Here is a 23,652-nt window from a genome sequence, read left to right as displayed (position 1 = left end):
CACTATGCTACTTTGTAGCCCCAGCAAAGATATGAATGAAAGCAAAAGGGTTAATAATATACTTGCTATTTCTTCTATGCCCTTTTACTTTTTCTTTCGGTACTTTATCCTTTGATAAAGAAGTGAAAGGAGGGAGAAGAAACACAACTATGAGTTCTTTCAGATGCTGTATTACTGTGGCAAAATTGAATTACAAATGCCAATAATATATTAAAAAATATTATGTATATACTAAAAATCTATTATCAAATCTGTATATACTCATTTTCAATGTATATTTTATATTTCAACATGTATTCGCTACCGTGATTAAAATTTGGTATACACGTTGCATGGTTGTAAAATATTAACTAAGAATAATTTGCTTTGCTTTCCTTAGGTTCCTTTTTTTGTTTTTTGGTACATTCTTTCTTTTTTTTTTTTTTCCCTCTTATTATTGTAAACATTTTGCTTTATTTTTTGTATTGCAAAGTAATGCTTTAGTTTTTAGTATTCGATTTTTAAAGTTCATCACATCCTTCCTTCAATAATGGAGTTAACAATCCTTCAAGCAATTATTTTGGTGCAATATACACATACTCCTCAAAGATTATCAACCACTATTGGCAGCACACAAAAGTCATGCACTTAATTAGGTCAGTGTATTCAAATTCTGATTTTGAATCAATCAAAGCAAAAATTGTAAAATATTACTCATTCATAGTTGTGAAATAAATATTTTACAGATGATAGTAAGTTTGAATTGGTTAGTGGCAAAAGTGAATATGCATCCTATATTGAAATATTTGGTGAAAATGAAAAAGTAAAAAGAATATCAGGAAATTGAATATTCCCTATAACAATTGAAACCTGCCCCATTATTTCATTCATACCAAAACAAGGAGCTGAATAATGAGTTATTCCAAAGTTGTCTAACATTTTTCTATTCTACACATATATTTGATGTATCTATTGTTTTTCATAGTGCAACAAGCATGAGAATGGTAACTATCCATGCAAGTCATGCTTATCACCTAACAGCAAAGCCTCAAACGGAAAATTTTGTTCAACAAAAAATGAAAATAAACATAAAAATCTGTTGCAACTTGGTGGAAGAGAATGAACTATGAAGGCATATATGTAACAAGGGACTGGTAGTGCAAAATAATGTTGAAAGGGTCTTCTCTTCAAATTTAAAAACAAAAAAAAACAATATTGAAAGGGACATTACATTATAGCATTAGACAATTGACTTTAATTCATGCCCCTTGTTTATTTGACATAACTGGTTCTAGCAGCTTCTCTTCTAATTGAACCTTTTTCTAACAATGGTTGACAATGCCATCAACGTGCTTCTCATCTGCCAATTCAATGATTCACATTAGAACATAAAAAGAAAACCAACAAAGTTACTAGTGTGTGTGCGCGTGGGCGTGCGTGGATTGAGTTGATCAAAGAAGTTAAGATGAACACTGACTAGTCCATACATGGTTTATGGTGGATGGTGTTAATTACAACAGAGTTTTGAGTGCAGGGGGAGTTAGCATGATCCAATGGCAAAATGGTGCACTCCGCCATACACACACCATAGCATAACATCCTACTGAAGATTCCATTTTGAGCACATTGTGTTGAACACTTTTCATCACAGTTGGGTGGGCTTTGTGGAGGAGGAGGAGAGTCCAATGCACTCGGCAGCGGCTTAGCATCTTGTGGATGCAGAGCAGTAACTAGAATCATCATGGCTGAAAGTGATACCAAGCACTTGATCATCACAAAACACATGCTTGGCTTCATTAGTAGTTTGTGTGTACAATTTATATTGAAGGTGTTTTTGAGGGCTATTTATTGAAGTCACACATTAATTAGGAGATGTGTATAGTTCAATATATTACTTAAAACTCACATTAGAACTTTTATGATGACTGCTATAATATAACTATAAAATAAACTATCTATTTGTTTGTTGATATTTTCAAGAGGATGGCGAAGGGTCCTCCAATTACCATTTTTTGCAACATGTCTCCCCCTTTTACCATCCATTTTTGCATGCACACTTGAGTAGAAAAGAAAGTTCAGTTCAACAAGTGGATTCATGATGGGGGGAACCTTTCCCCCAAATAATAAATCTTGATGTATATCTGTTCTTTCTTTGCCAATTCAATTCTAAGGCATAGAGTTTTAGATTATATATTATTTTTTCTCTCTCACATGTGTTAATGTTGCAAGTGTGAGGAGTGTATGAAGTTAGTCTCACATCAAAAAAAGCAAGAAAGAGTGAAGAGTTTATAAGATGAGAGACCCATTAATATATTATTTTAAAGTTTTGAGTTGGATGTAGTATATAAATTCATATGTGTAAGAATTATGAGTTTCATATACAATGACTCATTCCAAAAGATATGATATTAATAGGCCAGGCCCAAGCTCACTAATTAACCTTATTAGCCTGTCTAGGCTTGTTAATACATAATTACATATATAAATAATTTTTTTATATTACCAAAAAAATAATTTTTTATTATTAACAAAATTATGAGATATTTTAAATTTATTATATTTAATTATAAATAATTTGTATATTTTAAATACTTTAAAACTTAAATTTTTTTTTATAAATATTAAATATAACATATTACATATAAATATGTTTATTACGTTAAGAGCAAAGCCTGGACTGACTTGACCTGTTTCCTTCGGTATATAAAGAGATAACCAAAAGAAAGGTGTCTGAAGTGGATACAAATGCAACAACCAAAGAAAAAACCCAAAGTATAACCAGCAACCAAAGCTAAATACAAAAGCATGCTAATAAAAGATACAATTTCTGGCACTGCCTTATTTGAATTGAGGTGAAACATTCTGATGAGATGTAAAAACTAGAAAGCAGGTTTCAAAGTATTGCTAATAAAAGACATTTTTACTGCAATCTGTTCTTCAGCTTTGCTACTTTCAACACAATTGCAACATAAATTCTGTCTGCTACCTCATCCACATATCCAAAGCAAGCATACCTCCAATTATTCTTGAAATACAAAACACCAATAATTCCCCAGAAGCCAGTTGCAAAGCCGACGGCTATGACAAAGTAAAACAATATTTTACCTGACTTGTCATTTTCTCCGGCTTCATCATCATAGCCTTCGTCATGAGAATCTTGATGAGAAACATCACCAGGGCAGATTGTTTTAAGTGGAACTCCACAGAGAAATGGATTGCCAGAGTAAATAAGTGGATCATCAAGAACCTGGAACTGGTTACCACTTGGAATTGGACCTGAAAAGTTGTTGTTTGACAAGTTCAAGTGGCTAAGAAAAGTTAAACTGGACATGCTACTTGGAATAGCACCAAAGAAGTGGTTATGAGAGAAATCAAGAGATTCTAGGGACCTCATATCTCCTATCATTGCAGGTATCTCTCCAGACAGATTATTATAAGACAAATTCAGTCCAAGTAATCCTGAAAGTGAAGATAGTTCTTTAGGAATTGGTCCGTCCAATCTGTTGTTTGACAAGTCCAAATTGGTTAGAAGAACCAAATTTTTAGTGTAATCAAGCTCTCTTCCCTTGATGACTTGCTTGACATCCTCTTGATTCCATTGCTTGGTGGCATTGACTTGCGTCCCGTTTGACAGGATTTTTGTTACTAAAGCCATTCCTGTGATATTGCCAATGCAATGAGGTATTGGACCTTTTAAACTGTTGTTAGCAAGGTCCAATATTTGCAATTTAGCAAATTGGCACAAGTTTGAAGGGACGGTACCATTGAACATGTTTCCCCGCAATCTAAGAATTTGCAGCTCAGGAATTGCGTCATTCTTCCATGAAGGTAAGGCACCGGATAATTGATTATCACCAAGATCCAAAATCAACAACTTTTCCACGCTTATGTACAGTGGAAGTTCTCCATGAAGACTATTGTTGTTCAAATGTAGCCACACCAATGATGTCATGTTCAAGATAGAGTTTGGAATAACACCTGATAAGTTGTTTGATGACAAATCAAATTCTTCTATAAGTGCATCCCTCCGGCAGTCCGGAATTCTACCTGATAATTTGTTGTTGGAAATATCAATAGTCACCACTGCTTTGAGTTTGCACAATGAATTTGGTAATGAACCATTTATATGGTTATTGTCAAGTGCCAGGTACTTCAACTCAGGGATTATCTCATCAAGGTTTTCTGGAAAGGATCCACTGATTCGGTTATTGGAGAGACACAAGGTCTGAAGCCTCTTTGCTGCAGTCCATCTTTCTAAATGGCTAATTGTTCCTTCCAAAGAGTTAGAAGAAAGATTAAGGGTATTCAGATTTTTGAGATGTCCAAGACTATCTGGAATGTTCCCATATAAATGGTTACTAGCAAGGCTCATAAATGCTGCATTTTCAAGCTTTCCAAGACTCAAAGGAATGACACCAGTAAACAAGTTGGATGAAAGATCTAGTGTGCATAGGTTTTCAAGCTCCCCAATACTCCAAGGAATGACACCAGTAAACAAGTTGGATGAAAGATCTAATGTGCCTAGGTTTTCAAGCTTCCCAATACTCCAAGGAATGACACCATTAAATAAGTTAGAAGAAAGGTCCAAGCATGTGAGATTCACCAGTTCTCCAAGACTATGTAGAATGGGGCCAGAAAATGAATTTGAGCTGAGATCAAGGTAATTTAAATTTTTAAATTTCCCCAACCAACTTGGTAACTTGTCACTGAAGTTGTTATTACTCAAATCTAACTCCTCTAAATCATAGTTGTTGCAGCCAGATATATTTGAACTACTGGGAAATACCTCTCCTTGAAGCTTGTGTCCAGACAAATAAAATTCTTTTAAATGACACATATTTCCCAAAATTGATGCCAGAGAACCCTCCTCTACACTAGTGATATCATTTCTCTGAAGATTGAGATGGATAAGACTCTTTAACTCACCTAACCAAATTGGAACTGAAGTGAGTTTGTTGCCATAGAGGTTAAGAACTGTGAGGGATGTCAAATTTCTTAGAGCATACGGAATTGATCCGTGAAGGGAAGTATATGCAAGGCCTAACTTCACAAGGCTCTTGCATTTACTTAACCATGAAGGTACAGAATATAGATTGGTATTACTAAGGTCAAATTCTCTAATGAAGGGCGTGAAGGTCATGTTTTGATGATTAAGAAGAAACTGACCAGAAAATTGATTGCCAGCAAGGTACAGACCAACAAGTTTGTTAAGCTTATCAAACCACTGTGGCAGTGAAGTTAAGCTGTTTTGTGAAATGTGAAAAAATCTAATTGAGGTCAGGTTTCTGAAAGCATCAAGAACTGGATCTTTGAGATTATTACTTTCAAGATTGAGAACTTGAACATTTGTAAGGTTCATGAGGTTAATTGGATGAAGAGGAATTGGCATGTTTCCAAGCCCACAATCAACTAGGTGTATCTGAGACAAAGAAGGAAGCATGTTAAGTACCTGAAACAAATTGTGTGCCATGGAAAGATTAACACCAAAGAAGCCAAGGTATTGTAATGATGAAAGTTGAGCAACCCAACTAAGATCATCAGAATAAGTCTCATAGAAGTTACTGATGCGAAGAACACGCAAATTGGTGAGGTTTCCAATACTGCTGGGAATCATGCCTTCAAACTCAGTCCACAGAGAAAGATATCTAAGTTGTTGCATAGAACCAAGGAACTTGGCCGGACTCGAATAAAGTGAAACTCCACTCAAATCCAAATGGATCAAGTGTTTTAAGTGTAACAGAGATGAATTCAAGTGTTCAACAAACAAATCAGGGTAAAAGTCATCATAGTTTGGTTCTATAATAGCAGTGTCTTCCCATGATAAAAGGCTTGATGCACAACCACTGCTGAGTTCAATCTTGACAACATGTCCAGTAACATTGTTGCAAGCTATGCATTTCCACTGGCAACATTCATGGCCTTCCCATGAGGAAAATATAGGTGGTGATGATGGATCATCATCAAAGTAGCTGCGAATGCTTTTTTTGAAGTTGAGAAGAGCCTGGTTCTCTTGTTCAATGCAGCTCAAACATTGGTCAGCAGTTATTGTGAATAAGAGAAGCATCACAAATGCTAAGGTATTCAATGACATTCTCATTTTTTAAGAAGGGATAAGAGTACACACCAAATAATGGGAATGAGGTTTGTATTTATATGGAAGACTAAAACATTGTGGCATTCCTGTTCTTCCTTTTAATAGTAATAATGTGTTAGGCGCCATTCAACTTGGAAAGAACGGATAAAGTGGTGCTTCCCTGACATTGACTTCATAAATATGTTTGACTGGGAATCAACACTTAGAAATGTAGAATGAAAAGCAGCCCGGTGCACAAACATTCCGCGTTAATGTAGGCAGTTTAATCTGATAATTATATTAGTGACTGAATTCACGGCTTGAACCCGAGATCTTGAATATAAACATATTTGATTTTACCAATTAACTAAGAAAATAAATATCAAGCTCCAAAGATCAAGTTGACTTACTAGACTTTGAATCCCGTAATTAATGCACTTTAATCATTTCTGTTCTCTGTTTTCTTGAGTAGTTAGCTTGCAAAATCAGTAGACTTGGTCGGCAAGATTATCAGTGTCAAACTGCCAATAATAATACATTATTAATGTTGCAAGTGTGAGGAACTCTGAATTGTAATGAATTAGGTCCACTTCAAAAAGAACAAAGAGAAGTGAGTAGTTTATAAGATGAGAGACTCATTAATTTTAAAAAGTATTAAGGTGAAATACCTTAAAATTTTGAGTAGTGCTAGAGAGCCAATGGCCTAAACGTACAATGTGTACAATGGGCTAAATCTTTGGTTTATGAATAAAATGAACATCACCTATACTATCTAGAATAACCATCCGGATACCAGGGATAATAAACATCTCATGTTATAAAAAGCTAATTTTTGGTTCACCAAAATTCGAACTCTTGACTTTCCGGATCTGGAACTCTAATACCATGTCCTGAAACCACTCATTCCAAAAGCGTAACCTAACAGGATAATGTAACACTAATAACCATATCCTTAATACTTTCTAAACCTTCATTGTAAACATTGTACACTTAGGTCATTGGCTCCCTATACTTTTTTTAAAATTTTAATTTGGATATTTGTTTTCTCACTTGGTTTCTCCCGATGGTGGACAACACCTATCCAAGACTTAAAACAGGGGAAGGAGACTTCTACCAAAACTTGATTGCACCAAAATATTTAGACTTATAAGTTTACCACCTACCATTAATATGTACATATCACTGTTATTATTCACTAGTTCTGACATAGATTGCTAGACAAAGATGTATGTAAATTATGAGAATAATCACTAACGAAAATACTATATGTTCACATATAAATTATTCAGACTACTGAAAACATTTACGAGATTGCTGTTACTGTTTATAATTTCCAGAAGGACTGGGAGAGGGAGTCATAGAGCCGCCATTTGAGTTCATATGAGGTTGAGTAAAAGCTTGAGCTTCAGCTTACTTAGGATCCAAGTGCAGCAGTGCTGCTCAAACAATTTCAAATTCAAGTTCTCAAGTGCATGTTTGGGCGTCATTATTTTGTTAAAAAAAGATATTTTTTCAATGAAAAAAGATCTTTTTTTATTTTTTAACGTGTTTGGCAAATTTTTAGTAGTAAAAGTAAAAGCACTAGTAAAATCAAAAAAAGATCTTTTTTGAGAAGCTGTAATTTACATCTTTTTTTAAAAGATTTTTTTTCCTTAAAAAAAAAGATGTTTTTCATGTAATAAATAAACAAAAAAGTACTTTTATATTATTATACCCAAACATAATTGATTGATAAAAAGATCTTTTTTACATGAGATATCCAAACATAAAATTACTTTTACTTCTCTATAAGATCTTTTAAAAAAAAATAACTCGAAAAAAGATCTTTTTTTTAAAAGCTCACCTAAACAAGTCCATTGTAATTATCGTTTGTAAATTGTAATGTTAAAATGAATATTATCTTTATTTTGTGTTTATTATTTCTGTATAGTACACCGTGATAAAGTTTAGGTTTCAAGTATTTTAAGGACATTGGTGTTCTAATAAATTTAGTTATTGATTTTAATTTTAAATTTAAATATTATATATTTTTTATAGTTGAGGTTAACAATTAAAAATATTAAAATACTGCTATTTTTTAATATATTTTTTTAAAATTTATATTTATTTTACAAATGTCCAAATCTAATTAAATAGGCGAATTTGATAGACTATTTTATTCTATATATTTCTTATAATCCCTTTATAAATAGAGGTTTCAAATCAGTTTAAAAATAAAATTCACAAAAGATGTATTATTATAAAATATGACAAATTATGGTGTATTTAATAAAGAATAAAGTTTTTTTATAATAAAAAAGTAAAAAGAATACAAAAATTTGAGTACGATAGTTTGAGTATAATAGTTTGTTTTTATTTTATAATTTGACAGGTCAAATATTAATTTATCGTGTATTGAAGTTTTATTTAAAGGTTTGTTTTTAGTTAATGAGTTATTATATACACAAGACAATATTCAAATTTCTTATACTTGTTTAAAAGGAGGAGTGAATATAAGTTGATTATGATTTTTTTTTTTTTTTTTTGGTTTAATTGATTAATTGTTATGATAAATTTTTTTTTTTTTGGGTAAGAATGATTATGATAGTTTGTTAACACTTAACATTAACAAATAATAAATAAAAAAAGCCCAATTTATCCAGAAAGCCCCAAAAATAAAGACATTACAAAATTGGAGGCATGTATGGGCCTTTCCTTTATTATGAGCTAACTTATACAAAACCGTATGTTTTTCTATTTGATCCAGAAATCCATGCTATGTCTAGGCATGTCCTATTATGTGGGCTTACCTACATAATCCATCGCCAATAAATCCATACTGTAATTCACTAATTCTAGACCCAAGTAGTATGGGAAGTTAAAACTTTGAAGCATACTGACCCAAAAAAAAAAAAAAACTTTGAAGCATGACACAAAGCCTGAAAAGAAAATACCAAATATGCCCTTTTCGGCAACCCCCTAATGCTAAAAATCTAGAGACCAACAAATATCTCAGGCGATAAGGCCATGAGTTTCATGTCCATACATTTACTTTATGGATAAGAGATATGCCTATGATAAGAATCTGTAACCGAAATTACATGTAGCCCAAATTAGAAGCCATGAACACTCTTATTTGTTCATCAAACCCAACTCTTCATCTCTCAAATCTTCCATCAAGGAAACCAAATTTCTCACCTTTAAGCCCCAAACTAAGTTTAGGAAAACTCAATTACCCCTTAAGCACATTAAATCCACCACATGCTTATAATGCCAAGGGATTTTCAAGTGTTGAGGGTGAACTTGTGAGTAGCAAGAATAACAATCCCAACAAGAACAAAGATAAAGATGATGAGATTCCTAGGGAAGTGTTCAACAGGATCATAGTTAGAATATTGGTGTCTGTTTTGGCACCAATGGGTTTAGGGTTGGGAATTTTGTATGTGTTTGGAGAACTTAAGGTGAGACACATATGGGACATGCCCATGTGGGTGCCATTCATGACAACATTCTTGACATTTGGAGCTTCCACTCTTGGGATTGCTTATGGGGCACTCTCCACAAGTTTGGATAAAGATAGGGAAGGTACATTTCTTGGCCTCAATGAACTTCAGAACAATTGGACTGAGATGTGGCAAGAGGAGGATCAGGAGGATCAAAGTTAGACCTAAAGGTAGTGATGATTCACAAGGAATATTAATGCATATTGTATAGTATATATTTGGATTTTGATTATGTATTGTATTGTATCCCTCAACAAGCATAGATGTGTAATTGTTAGTGCACCATATTTGAAATATTACTTTTCTAATTGAATTTTGGGACAATACATCATTCATTTATGGTAATTACTCAAATGAAGATGCTAAAAACATCTTTTTATGAAGATTCTTGTGTTAAAAGTGTACTTTGTTTGTTTAGCCACACTTTAAAAAAATAACACTTTTATAACACATCAAAATCAAACCATACATTTCATCATCTAATGATAAAAAAGAAACATCTTCATATAAAGATAATAGTAAAATCTTCATGATAGTATCCACCTTCATTTATGACTAGATATCATTACAAATATTTACATCTTTTTTCAACCAAATAATCAAATTTAGAATAATTAAATGTTATATTAGATTACTAACCAAATATGTAATAGACGAAAAATCAAATATATATTTTTAACTTTTTATACGGAATGTCTGATTGGTGACTAATATTTAATATACATGTTATCTAATTAATTTTGATACACGGTGTGAGTCCACATATTTTGTCCCTTAGGAGTTAAAATATCATTTCCAATTCAACAATATGTAACAACTCAACTATTGCTTTTTGGTGAGTGAAAATTTATATAACTATGTTATGTGCATACTAAAATCAGTCATTAAAATTAGTTATTAGTATAAAATATATATTAAAATATAAATAAATATTAAAAATAAATTAAATTATATATATTTATATACAAATATATTAATAACTAATTTTAATGCCTGATTTTGATATACAAATAACATTTTTAAAATTTATAACACTACAAATACTTTTTTTGTAGCAAAACTAAAGTGTATCAATTATTGAACGATCCTCTCCCAAAAAATTTAAAAAATAAATAAATAAATAAGTATCAATTACCACTAATAATTCATCCTATCACTACTATATCATATTATAATTTAAGTGGGTTTATTCAATTTTACATGTCTATGTTACCGTAAATTTTAGAAGATTATATTTAATAATATTTATATAATATTTTATAGTATTTGAGAATACTTTAAATTATTTTAGAGTGTTTTAGAATGTTTTAAAAAATTTCAAAAGATCCTAAAAAAAATTTAAAAATTCTGAAAGGTCATAAAACATTCTAAAAGAGTATGAATATAAATAAAAATACAAAAAGTAATACAAAATAATATAAAAATATTTTTAAAAAATGTACTAAATCGTTAGATATTTGTAGTAAAGGTTTTAAACACTTAATATGAACTGTGTTGATTAGATTTAATCCTAGTTGTCTATTGAAAAAATAGATGATTATAAATAAAAAAATGAATGTGTTATGGTGTGTTATTTGTAACAGATATTAGAATAATAAATTTTTTTATAATTTTTTTTTTGTGTTATTAACTTTTTTGCTAACTATTAAGAGTTAAATTAACTTGATCTTAACTCAAAACATTAACTAAATCTAATAAATACCGATACAATAATTATAGAAGTGTGTCCAAAGCTATAACACCATACACATGTATTTATTTATTTTTTTTTAACTAAAGATAGAAAAATTTAAATTTGCAACTTCTAAAAAATTATGTCATTTGAATTATAATTCGTTGGTGCACATTTATTCATTTATGCTATGAAGATCCGTACAAATATACTGGATAATTAATTAATACAAATAGTTTGTCTATTTTAGTTGTGAATAGGGATTGATGATAGAAATAATTAAAAGATGGCTTTAACTCATCAAAAGTATATCAAAATTAATATGAGTGCAAATTAAATCAAACTAACCCCCCAACCTAAATGATGCATCAGATTAAAGGGAATAGGTTTTGTCATTTTCTAATGGATAATGTCACTCTTTTTATTATTTATTATTTTTAAGCTACCTTTTTATGAGTTATTTTCATCACATAATTTAGAAATGAGATTACTTTTCTCGTAAATTTAAAGGTATACTCTCAACAATTAAAAAAAAAAAACAAGTGTCATATTCAAAATAAAAAATAAAAAACCAACGGATATTGAAAACATGAACTTATCGTGATAAAATTGCTCAAAGAATATTATATATTCCAATGAGAAGAACATCGTTATCATGAATGGAAGATAGAGTAGAGAGAAGATCAATTACGTCTTTATGGAACAGCAAATTTTTTTTTTCTTCATTTTTTAGATGATTTTTATTTTATTTTATTTTATTTTTTATTATGCCATTGATGGAACCAGACTTAGCTTTCTAGTTTGTTTTTAGGCTTTTAGCATCATATGGTTGAAATTTTATTGTTTTGGTTAAGCAACTATTATACTTTTAATGGATTTGGATCCTCTAAAGTTTGAATTTCACTTTAGAGATTAAAATGTGATTTTTTACCTTTGAATAGTTTTTCTTTCATATTTATTCTTGGTCTCACCTATAAAATCAATGGTAAAAAATCATACTTTACTCTTTAAAGTGAAATTCAAATTTTAGAGGATTCAAATCCACTTTTAATAATAATAATAATAATAATAATAAGGGTAAAATATATTTTTTGTCCTTGAAGTTTGACAAAAGTTTCAAAAATATCCCTAAATTTTATTTTGTTTCAATTTTGTCCTAAAAATTTTCGATTTGCATCAAATATATCCCGAACGGCTAATTTTTAAAAAAATTGAAGACCAATTCAACAACAATTTCATAAGAACAACCCTCAACACAAACAAATCAAGCATAGTTTTCATGCATTATTGTTAGATTGGTCTTAATTTTTTTGAAATTTTAGCCGTTAAGGGTATATTTGATGCAAATCGAAAACTTTTAGGACAAAATTGAAACAAAATAAAACTTAAGGGTATTTTTAAAATTTTTGCTAAACTTAAGACTTCAAGGACAAAAAATATACTTTACCCTAATAATAATAATAATAATAATAAAGAAAAAATATAAAATCTTGGCCCGGAAGCACTTAAGAAATTTGCATCAACTCATAATAAGTCCAATAATAATTAATGATACGCCTTGTCTTTTTTAGAAGAAGCCAGAAGAATTGGTACACCAGATTAGCAGAAGCTGAAAGGAAGATGATGGAGACGCCACCCCCTTTCTAATATTTTAAAATTATGGTTCATAATTTAATTAAAAATATCAAAAATTAAAATATAGCCTCCATGAGTAATAGAATAATGTATGTGTGCTTCTTCTTTTTCCTTTATTATAGATTAAATGAGTCTCCGGTATTGACTATGGATCTTTTTGAAGGGAAAAGTTTGTAATTAAGCATTGTTTAAGTAATGTAAAATTTTCTAATTCAACTTGATTGGAATAATATCCACAATAATAATAATAATAATAATAATAATAATAATAATAGTAAAGTACTAAATTGGTCCTCTATGTTTAGGCGTATTTTTGTTTTGGTCTTTAAAGTTTATAGTGTTCTATTTGAATCCAAAAAAGTTTGATTTAGCATCAAATTTAGTCCACAATGAGGTCAAAGTCAGATTATCGATTTTGTTCTTATACTATTATTGTTATGTAGGACATTTCGTTAATTATTTAATTTTGACCTCACTGTGGGACTAAATTGATGCTAAATGAACACTTTAAACCTTAAGGACCAAAATAGAAATACGCCTAAACATAGGAGACCAATTTAATACTTTACCCTAATAATAATAATAATAATAATAATAATAATAATAATAATAATAAATAAAAAGTGATTCCCTAATAATTTTTCAACAAAGCTAAACCACTTTCGTGTGCAGATTTGATTCTATGAAAAAGACTAGTTAGTTGTTACAGAAGAAGAATAACGTAATAGAAAGGGTACCACACTGCCACTATAATGTGTACTAATCATACTGAGTCAAGAAGGAGACTTGACCCATATTATTAATCTATTATACTACTATGCACTCAGGGAAAATTTAAAGAAATTTTGTCTTGTTAGGGAAAAATAAAAATTGACTAATAATTAGATAAAAATAAATTTATATATTTAAAATCTAAAAATTATAAAAATTCAAAATTTAGGTTATTTGATTTTGACTAATTTTTTCCAATTTTGTTTTATATTTATCCTTAAGATATACATTTCAGGTATCTCTATTATTGATATATGGAAGTTATAGTCTTTCCTTTCCATTATGTTTATGTGAAAGTATTTTTCATTGTTAACATTGATCTTTAAGTGGGTACAGCTATTAGAAGAAACTTTAAAAAAGAAATTAATTCAACAAATGACTAACGATTGTTTTTAAATTTTTGAAAAAACTGAAAATGTTTCTCATCTATTCTTTCTTCATCCTCTCAGAGATGCAGACATTTTTTACCATTCTCGAGAATATTTGTTACTAAGTTAATATGTTTTAAATTTTTATTAAAGTAAACATTTATGGTTTTTACTTCGAAGGACAAGACGATTTTTGAGAATTTAAAAATTTTAAATCAATTTTTATCCTTATAAATTTATTAGGACAGAGTATTACATACTGAATTAAAAATTAGAAGTAGCCAAAGCCAATAGATCCTTACGTAGCGTTTGTTTTGAGGTATTGGGACAAAAATTAAGAGACTCAAATTCAGTATCATGTTTGTTGGTTCAGAAACTGGCACTAAAATTTCAGTATTTTAGTACCTTCAAAAAGTAAGACACAGGGACTGAAATTTTTAAAGATAAAGACCGAAACTTTAATAACATTTTATACATAAAATACGCTCATCTCAATTAATTAATTATAATTTTACCTTTTGTACAAATTAAATTAAAGTTTCATTCTTGTTTTAATTTTTGTCTCCCACTTTGCACCAAACAGAATACTGAAATTTATTTCTATCTCTGTCTCTTAGTCTCTATCTCTTAATCTCAGTCTTTTAATATCAATTTTTTAGTCTCTGTCTCTCCACCAAACACTATTAATTAAAAATCGTACAGATTTTTAAAAGCACGACGAAGCAACATTTCATACCACTTAACATCTCTACCATCATGGCATCATCACAGTCGTCATCAACCTTTGTCACCATCAACCATTATCTTTGTTCTGTTTTGCCCTTAAAATATTAAAGCCTTAAATTAGTTTTAAAAAATATAATAATAAATCAAATTAATCATTCTGTTAATTAAATAATAACGTACAACAAATAATTATACCAATTTAATTCACAGTAATTAATTTGAGACATTTAAATTTTAAAAAAAATTGGCGCATGCCTACATTTACATATTTTTATATTCTATTTTTATTTTCATTAAAATGGCCAAATCAATCACCCCCTTAACTTTTTAGTAATTATTATTTTTCACTATCAACTCATATTACATTTACATATAACACTCGAATTATATGCATCCATATGAAAATGAATAGTTCATGCCCACCGAATTTTTTTAAAACCACAACTGTATTTTGTCTTATCTCTTGTAATAATATAAACCCCTCCCTGTCCATATATACGTCCTTCTCTTTTTTTTTTTTCTCTTTCCTTTTCTTATAGATAATTATTTTGTCTCTACATTTTTTCCTTGTTTGTTTGCCTGTTGAATATTGATTGCAAGGAAGGAAAATTCTTTTGATAATAAAGTCACTAATCCTGGAGGAATTATTTCAACTGCAATTGATCATGCTGAAGAATACAAAACTGATAGAATAGTTTTTATTTTTCTTACTAATTTGGCTCCAGTACTCATTCTCAAACTAAATAGTTACAAGATTAAGTTTAAAAATTAATTAACATATGGTAAAAATATTCAAAATCAAACCAAATATCTCAAATGTCACTTTTATTATTATACAACAGTTTTTTTTTTCCTCCTGTAATTTTTAATTTGACAAGTTAAAGAAGAATTAATTTATAGCGAGTTTAAACTTCATTTAATGAATTAGTCACGTATACAAATTAAGATTCAAAATTTCAATACTTATTTAAGCAGATGAGTAAATTAACTACTTGAAATTTAGCTTTGAATATATACATCATCAAAAATATTATTTGTATACTAAAATTAGTCACTAAAATTAGCTACCAATATATTTGTGTGTAATTACGTGTGTAGTTTAGTTTATTTTCAATATATATTTATATTCTAACATGTATTTATACTTATGGCTGATTTTAGTATACGTATAGCATAATTGATACATCATACATACATCTAGTCCAAGCAAGTCTAAAAACACTGTTGCACCATAAAAATAATGTACAGATTATATTGCTCCTCCACAAAGTCACAACTTACAAGACTCACAACCACAACTTTTTTTTTCTTTATTCCAAGAAAAAAAGCCCAAAATTTAAACAAAACTAAAATGTACCGTAGTATACATACCACCCTATTCTTTTCCCACCATGTCCTCATTTATTTTCTATTTTAAAATAAATATATATATTGTTTCCAATATTCAAATCCCCCTAAATGATAACACAGGAATTAGGATCCTCTTCCACAACTCTGTAATAGTAGTGATAGGGATATGGCTGCCTCGTCTGATTATAATACTGTTCATATGCCTTAATAAGATCAGCCATCTCTTCCTTTGGATCCTTCTTTTTCTCTTCTCCTCCCTTCTTTTCTTCTTTCTTCGCCTCTTCCTTCTTCTCCTCTTTGGCTGGCCCAACAGAGACTATCTCAACATGGCACAGTTTCCTAAGCTTCCCCACCACTGTCACTGGATCAGCTTCCCCAATTATTGTCATCTTTAGGTCCTTCATGTCCACCGACACTGATTCCACTCCTGAAATATTTCAACTCTTACAATTTTAATCATAGAAGATCTAAACTAACTTTTTTTTTTTTTTACCAAAGATAGGAGACTCGAACCCGCAACCTCTTAATTGAGTATGGGGAGACTATGCCATTTGAGCTATAACTCATTGGCTAAAAAAAAATTTGAATTAGTTCGACAAAATTATTCGATTTTTAATGACATGTACCTGAAAGACCAGAAACTGCCTTCATGGCCTTTGTCTTAACTTTGTTATCATAGAGTTCCACTTTTAGCACCAATTTCTGTCACAACATGATATATAGAAGGTGTTATTCTACTAGCAAGGAAATTACAATAGGAATGAGTTAATTAATTAAAGAATGAATAACATAGGCACATGTTGAAATTGATACATAATTAAGAACTTGATCTCATCAAAGAGTGGTTGAAAATATTATATAAATGAGATAGAAGCTAATTATATAAGAGAGGAAAAAATCTCACCATCATGTTGATATTGAAGAAGGATTAGGATGCTGAGGAAGGGTAAGAGTTGAGAGAATGAGAGAAGAGATAGTTCTGAATGAAACTGATGATGAACTTCTAAGGCTTCCCTTTGAGGGTATTTATAGGCACAAACAATCACAAGCTACTATTCCTTAATTAGAGAGAGAGATGCAATGTGGAGGTTTTAGAGAGAGGAAGTCAACACACAAGTCAAGCCCAGTTTTGTTTTGGGCCTTCCATCAATCTTGTTATTAGCACATAACACAAGTCATTTACTTTGGCTTACTATTGGATTATAGAGTGTGAGAATAAAATCAAATTACTCTAATAAGAAACTAATTTGAATTGGTCGGGTAACTAACTTGGGTTTTTCGAGTGGTCAGTTTATTCATCCGCTTAAATAAGTGTTGGAATTTGAATTTCGTCTTATATATGCAGCAACTCATTGGCCAGCAGTTGATCCTTAAATGGAGCTCAGATCCATGACAGATTAGTCTTTAGTCTATTGATAGGAGTGTCCGCAGATCAAATCGGATGGATCGGATATGGCTGAAAATTCGACCCGATCCGCACAATTTCCATCGGGTCGGATCGGATATCATATCCGCATTTTTTGTGCCGAATCCGACCCGATCCGCAAATGTGCGGGTCGGGTCGGATTGGATATCGGATATTTCCGCATAATTTAACCTTCTCTTTTTAATCATATTTCTATGTAAAAGAATTCGATAAAAATATTTCTTTCATACTTTTAAACTTATTTATTCCTAAAATATTTTTAATCAAACTCTCTCTAAATAATAAAAATAAAATAATACAATATATGAATAATAATTACTAACTAAAACATAAAAACAAGTAAATATAATACCAAACATATATATATATTTATTTATTTTTTAATTATTATAATGCGGATCTGCGGATCCGCGGATGTAGAGCAGATATCCACGATCCGATCCGATCAATTTGCAATTTTCGGATTCGATGCGGATATTTACCGCGGATACGATCCGATCCATGGACACTCCTATCTGTCGGGTTGAGAGAGATACCGTGGACAACAAAAAAATTTGAATTGGTCGAGTGGCTCGTCCACTTAAAACAAGTGTCGGAGGGGTTCGAATTCGACCTTGTAGATGCAGCAATCTATTGGCCAACGACAAACGTTTAAATAAAATTCAAACTCGCGACGAATTAGTTCTTATCCTGTCATACTGAAAAATACCATGAACAACAACAAAAAATCACTCTAATAAGAAAAAGAGTGAGTTGGTCCTATAAACATATGTACACCTACCAAAATATCTAAGAACCAATAATAAAAATGAACTAGTGAAAACAAGATTATTAATAATTTCAAATAAGAAGGTAGGTCTATTGTACAAGAAATATTTTTTCATTTTTCACATATGAAAGGGCATGTGTTTACAACTGAGTTTTTCAATTATGGTAATGATAGTTATGTGTTACTTATTAGTAAGAATTTTACTTATTTTCTTGGTTACAATTAATTGAGGCGATTAGTATATTATTATGCCATATATGATGTAGAATGTATTGAGAATGATAGGAATCTTAAAATATCTAAAATAGTATAAGTAGTACAGTCATGATATGAAATTAATATATATCATATGTGATGATGATTCAAAAGAAGTACTCTTAGTCTTTGATTCTATTTTCTATTTTTTATTTTTAAATTTACATGGAATTTAATCAGTATGATTACTATCTTAATAGTGTGCATGTGAAAGAATTGACTCTAATGACTAATTAATATGATAATATAAGTGGATGGCGACGTAAAAAAAAGTTCGAATGTGATTTTCATGTATTAAAAATGTATTGAGTTTTGTACAATCATTTAATTAAAGTAAATTTAAAAATTAGTTTTTTTTTTTTGTTGTTGTTGATATAGTAATATACCATTAATTGTTTGTGTGAACTAATTTTTATACTGATTGTATATGTATACATGAAAATCAAATAAAAAAACTTACCGGTAATTAATTTCAATTAAATTTATATATTATGTATATCACAGCAACTAGCAAAGCATTGACAAAACAGTAAAAAGACAAATAATCAATAATCTAAAAGGCTGTAATTATTTACAGGGAGAGGGTACAGAAAAATAAAAATATAAAATTATATTTGATAGATAAAATATATATAAAAATATTATATTTAAAATATTAAATTAATATATTTTATATATATTATAATAAAAAAATATAAACATTAATAAAATATAATTTATTTTTTTATTATTTTTATTAATTTTTTATTATTATATTTTTATTTCAAATTTTTTAAATAAAAAATAAATTAAATTTTTTTAATTTATTTTAATTTATTATTAAATAAAATATAAGAATATAAAATTTTGTATATATTCTTGTGAGTTGAAACTCATTTTGTCTCCTGAAATTTTCGACCGGCCTTAATTTCGACCCTTAAATTTATAGTTATCCAATTAATACCCCAAATATTGGATTGTGCCCCACACTTGTCTCTGTAGCTATCTCCATTAATGGATGTCTGATGTAATACGTTAAGTTGACAGAGTGTGTATCCACGTGGCACCCAACTTGTTAGAATGGATGTGTGATGAGTGAATGATGTGACAAAAGTTGAATGAATTCAATTTACAGTCCTCTTTTTCCAATATATTCGATATTTTGTTGGAGAAATTGAGTTCATTCAACTTTTGTCATACCATTCACTCATCACACATCCATTCTGACAAATTAGGTGCCACGTAGATACATACTCTGTTAACTTAACGTGTCACATTAAATTTCTATTAACGGAGATAATTATTCGAACAAACGTAAAATACAATCTAATATTTGAGGATGTTAATTGAATAACTATAAATTTAGAGATTGAAATTAAGACGGATAAAAAATTTCAAAGGACAAAATAGGTTTCAACTCATATTCTTGTTTTTAGAAAGAAACAAAGCCAAAGTTAACTAGCTAAGTACGAAACTACGTGTTGAATCAAAAATGATATTTTGGTAATATCTTACACTTATTTCGGCCTTTGGGTCTCTATACTCCAAGTCCACTCCCAAGACAAAACCGCGTCCTTGTATCGGTTACTGTGTAACTCGCTTACTGCCACGTTCGTAGAACTTGACTCTGTCCTTTTTTATCAATCAACTATATTTTTGTGCCACTGGTTTTCGTATTTAATATAGGACATTCTTTTGTGGCCACAAAAAAGAGTTTTATTTGATTTTTGAGTATATCTATAGTTATTAGAAACGGATTTTAGTTTTATACTAAGGTTATTTATTTATACATTGTTTGGATAAGAAGAGAAGACAATAAAAATTAAAATAGTTACTGTATAAAATGACATATTTACTTTTATAATAAAATAAAATATAAATATTTTTATTTATTTATTTTAATTGCTTTTTGAAATGTTATAAAAACTTATAAATTCATACAATAATATAAATTATTTATTTAATAAATGTAATGTTTAGAAGTGAATTTATATTGTAATAACATATTCAAACTGTGTTGAAAGTTGAAACTACGTTTGTAATTAACAATTAATAATAACAATATGAAAAAGTATATGGAACTAAGAGGTGATCTGTCAAAAGTAAATAATTTAATTAATTTATAATTATATTTAATTAATTTTATTTATTTTTAATTTATAATATTTGATATTAATTACTTCTCACCTTAAATTAAAATTTTGAATGATACGTTTAAGAAATAAGGGCAGGGATCACGGAACTTCTAACAATCTTGATTTTTAGTATATAAAAAAATTTATAAAATATATAAAAGAACATCTATTTAGTATGAAAGAATAACATCTATTTAGTATGAAAAAAAAATTCTGATACTTAATAGAAGAAATATTTTAATATCTAGTATAAACACCATCCACGTAGAAATTTAAATTCACCCAAAGATATTTAATTAGTTTTTGACTGATACCCTCTTAGTTCCTAGCATAAAAAATATATAGCTAAGGGTATTATTGAAAAAATACAAAAACTAACACACACAGTTGTTTTCTTGCTAGTGATAGGAAGAAAATTTTTGTGGTAAGACCACATAAAAATTTTCTTTCCTTTTTTTATCTAAATAAAATAAAATATATTTTTCTATTTATTTTCTTTCATTTTATATTTTTTTCCATCATTTTTTCTCAATTCAAACAATGGCTTAGACAGTAAAATTTTCGATAAGTATGTTAAGTATGTATGTTGTGTTATTGGGTTATATTATCCTCTTATATCTTGCCACCAATTTTAATAAAATCAAGAGTTTCTTGAAAAGAAAAAAATGGTTTTCAATAAAAAAATACTATATACAAAAAAAATCAATTATTAAATTAGTTACTAAATATTTATAGATCAATATATGTTTTATTTAACTAATTTTTAATATATATTTTTACGAATAATTAATTTAGTAGTTATTGTTTAAGTACACATAATATTAGTTAATATTAGTTGTATCAAAAGTAGCTAGATTTAGAATATTTTAATTTTAATAATTTTTTATTACTCTAAAAGTTTCTCAAACATATTATATATATGTTTTATGACATAATTATTTTATATTATAATTTAGAGTAAAGTATTGTTTTTATCCCAACATTTGGGGTAAATTCTATTTGTGTCCTTAACGTTTAAATCGTCCTATTTGTATTCCTAACGTTTGTAAAAGTGATTCAATGTTATCCTGCCGTCAATTACACATCATGAGCGCTTTAGTATGAGTTTTAAAAATCTCTTCTTGAAATTAGAATACAAATGTCTGGGATGAAATTGATGATTTACTCTGAAAAATAGCTCATCAAATATTGAAACTAATTCCTACAACAATTACATAATTCACTTTTCTAGGAACATAATTGAATCTAAACACAAATAGTGGGTATAATATTAAAATTGAACACATTCAAGTGAGACCTAATTGAGGATGAATACATCCAAGTGAGAATAATTGAAAAATATAATCTGATTTGTTAGTATAATTGATAGTAGGATAACATTGAATCACTTTTATAAACGTTAAGGATATAAATAGGACGATTTAAACGTTAGGGACACAAATAGAATTTACCCCAAACGTTGAGGATAAAAACGATACTTTACTCTATAATTTATTAAAAATTTATTTGTATAATATAAACATTAAAATTATGTAACAAAAATAATTTTTCAAAATTTTTAAAGCAATACAACTATATCAAACATTCAAGTGTTTAATCTAAAAACCTATAATAGTCACCAAAAAAAAAAATCTAAAAACCTATAATTTGACACTAGTATTTATTCAAAGAAAAAGCATCCGTCATGTTCTGATTGTTGATTTTGGTTACCTTGCACAGTAAAAAAATTGTATGCTTGAGATAGAATATTATACAAATAATATTATTTTTTTATTTTTTACGATATTTTTTAGTAGGTCAAAATTAATCTGTTATAAATAAATTTGAGTTCTATTTAAAAATTTATTGCTAGTCATTATTTAAATACTTTTTTCTATTTTAAAGTTATAGTATGTGTCAGCTGATTACTTAAATTGGTAAGACATAAACTATAAAAAATAAAAAGTTATGACTTTTATATAGATTTTTCATTGTGCAAAATTCAAGGTTCTGAAAACCGGACCGGATCGGCCGGTTCGACCGGTTTAATTGCGAACCGGCGATGTAAGCGGTCCGGTCCTCCTTTAATAACCGTTAGATAAAAAATCGCTAAAAAATCGGTGAACCGGCCGAAAACCGGCCGGTTGGGCCGGACCGGTGACCGGCCGGTTCTTATAAACGATGCCGTTTTGTAATTGTTTTTAAAAAATTAAAAAAAAAAACCCGACCCACCCGTGAACCACACCCCCCTTCTTCCCTCAACCCCCGTTCATTCATCTTAGTCTCAGTGAACCCTAGCCCTCTGAAGTCTGAAGCATTCCCAGCCCAGTAGCCCTCCATCGTCGCCGCGGTCTCAGGTCGTCAGCGCCACCGCCGTCGCCTGGTCCTCAGCACCAGTAGCCCTCCATCGTCGCTTGGTTCCCAGCCTAGTAGCCCTCCATCGTCTTCATCTTCTCAACACCAGTAGCCCTCTCATCGTCTTCATTGTCGCCTGGTCCTCAACACCAGTAGCCCTCCATCGAACCCAGGTGAGTGACTCGTCCCCTTCATCTTCTCTGAACTTCCACTGCTCATCTTCTTCGTTCTTCGCCTCTGGTCTTCTTCGGTCTTCTTGTTTAGTATAAGAAAAAAATAATCATAAAATTAAATTAATTCCAATTTCTATTTTATTGTATTCCAAATCCCAAATCATTTGTGCACTCCCTGGAGACCTCTAAAGCAAAGCAAAACCCTAGCCCTTCATTGCCGCCGTCGTGCCCGAGGTCCTCAGCGCCGCCGCCCTCCCTAGGTCCTCAGTGATTTGTTTGTAATTGCTGGGTGAAGGTTTAGTGTTTTGTGATTATTGCATTGGTTAATGTTTTGGTTTGTTTTGTAATTGTTGTTAGCTGGTTGCTTGTTGCTGGCTCTGTTTTGTAATTTTGCTCTGGTTACTGGTCTGTTTCATAATGTACCAATGTTAGTGTAATTGCTGTTTTCTAATCGTTGTTAGCTGGTTGCTTGTTGCTGGCTCTGTTTTGTAATTTTGCTCTGGTTACTTGATTAAGTTAGTTTGT

At 29.8% G+C, this 23,652-nt stretch overlaps 3 protein-coding genes across 3 annotated transcripts; 1 reads left to right on the top strand and 2 right to left on the bottom strand.

Moving 5' to 3' along the window:
* Positions 1–2,612: 2,612 nt before the first annotated feature.
* LOC107644891 (uncharacterized) lies at positions 2,613–6,232 on the bottom strand. The gene has a single exon (XM_088486267.1). It carries the CDS (start codon positions 6,074–6,076, stop codon positions 2,900–2,902), a length of 3,177 nt encoding a protein of 1,058 aa, XP_088342393.1. The 5' UTR covers positions 6,077–6,232; the 3' UTR covers positions 2,613–2,899.
* Positions 6,233–9,104: 2,872 nt separating this feature from the next.
* Positions 9,105–9,858, top strand: LOC107644890 (transmembrane protein, putative (DUF3464)). The gene has a single exon (XM_016348842.3). The coding sequence runs from the start codon at positions 9,154–9,156 to the stop codon at positions 9,694–9,696; it is 543 nt and encodes a 180-aa protein (XP_016204328.1). The 5' UTR covers positions 9,105–9,153; the 3' UTR covers positions 9,697–9,858.
* A 6,072-nt stretch (positions 9,859–15,930) lies between these two features.
* Positions 15,931–17,117, bottom strand: LOC107644889 (heavy metal-associated isoprenylated plant protein 39). Its single transcript, XM_016348841.3, has 3 exons — positions 16,961–17,117; positions 16,683–16,758; positions 15,931–16,483 (listed from the first exon to the last, which is right to left on the bottom strand). The coding sequence occupies exons 1-3, from the start codon at positions 16,964–16,966 to the stop codon at positions 16,161–16,163; spliced, it is 405 nt and encodes a 134-aa protein (XP_016204327.1). The 5' UTR covers positions 16,967–17,117; the 3' UTR covers positions 15,931–16,160.
* Between the last annotated feature and the right edge of the window lie 6,535 nt (positions 17,118–23,652).

The sequence above is a fragment of the Arachis ipaensis genome, chromosome B5 (assembly GCF_059453495.1).
Source record: "Arachis ipaensis isolate K30076 ecotype BB chromosome B5, ASM5945349v1, whole genome shotgun sequence".
Taxonomy (NCBI): Eukaryota; Viridiplantae; Streptophyta; class Magnoliopsida; order Fabales; family Fabaceae; genus Arachis; species Arachis ipaensis.
This window is presented reverse-complemented; position numbering and strand designations above follow the sequence as displayed.

Coding starts and splice junctions, on each gene's coding strand:
- LOC107644891 (XM_088486267.1), bottom strand. CDS start 6,076: ATGAGAATGTCATTGAATACCTTAGCATTTGTGATGCTTCTCTTATTC.
- LOC107644890 (XM_016348842.3), top strand. CDS start 9,154: ATGAACACTCTTATTTGTTCATCAAACCCAACTCTTCATCTCTCAAAT.
- LOC107644889 (XM_016348841.3), bottom strand. Junction 16,484..16,682: donor GGCAGTTTCTGGTCTTTCAG/GTACATGTCATT, acceptor GAAATATTTCAG/GAGTGGAATCAGTGTCGGTG.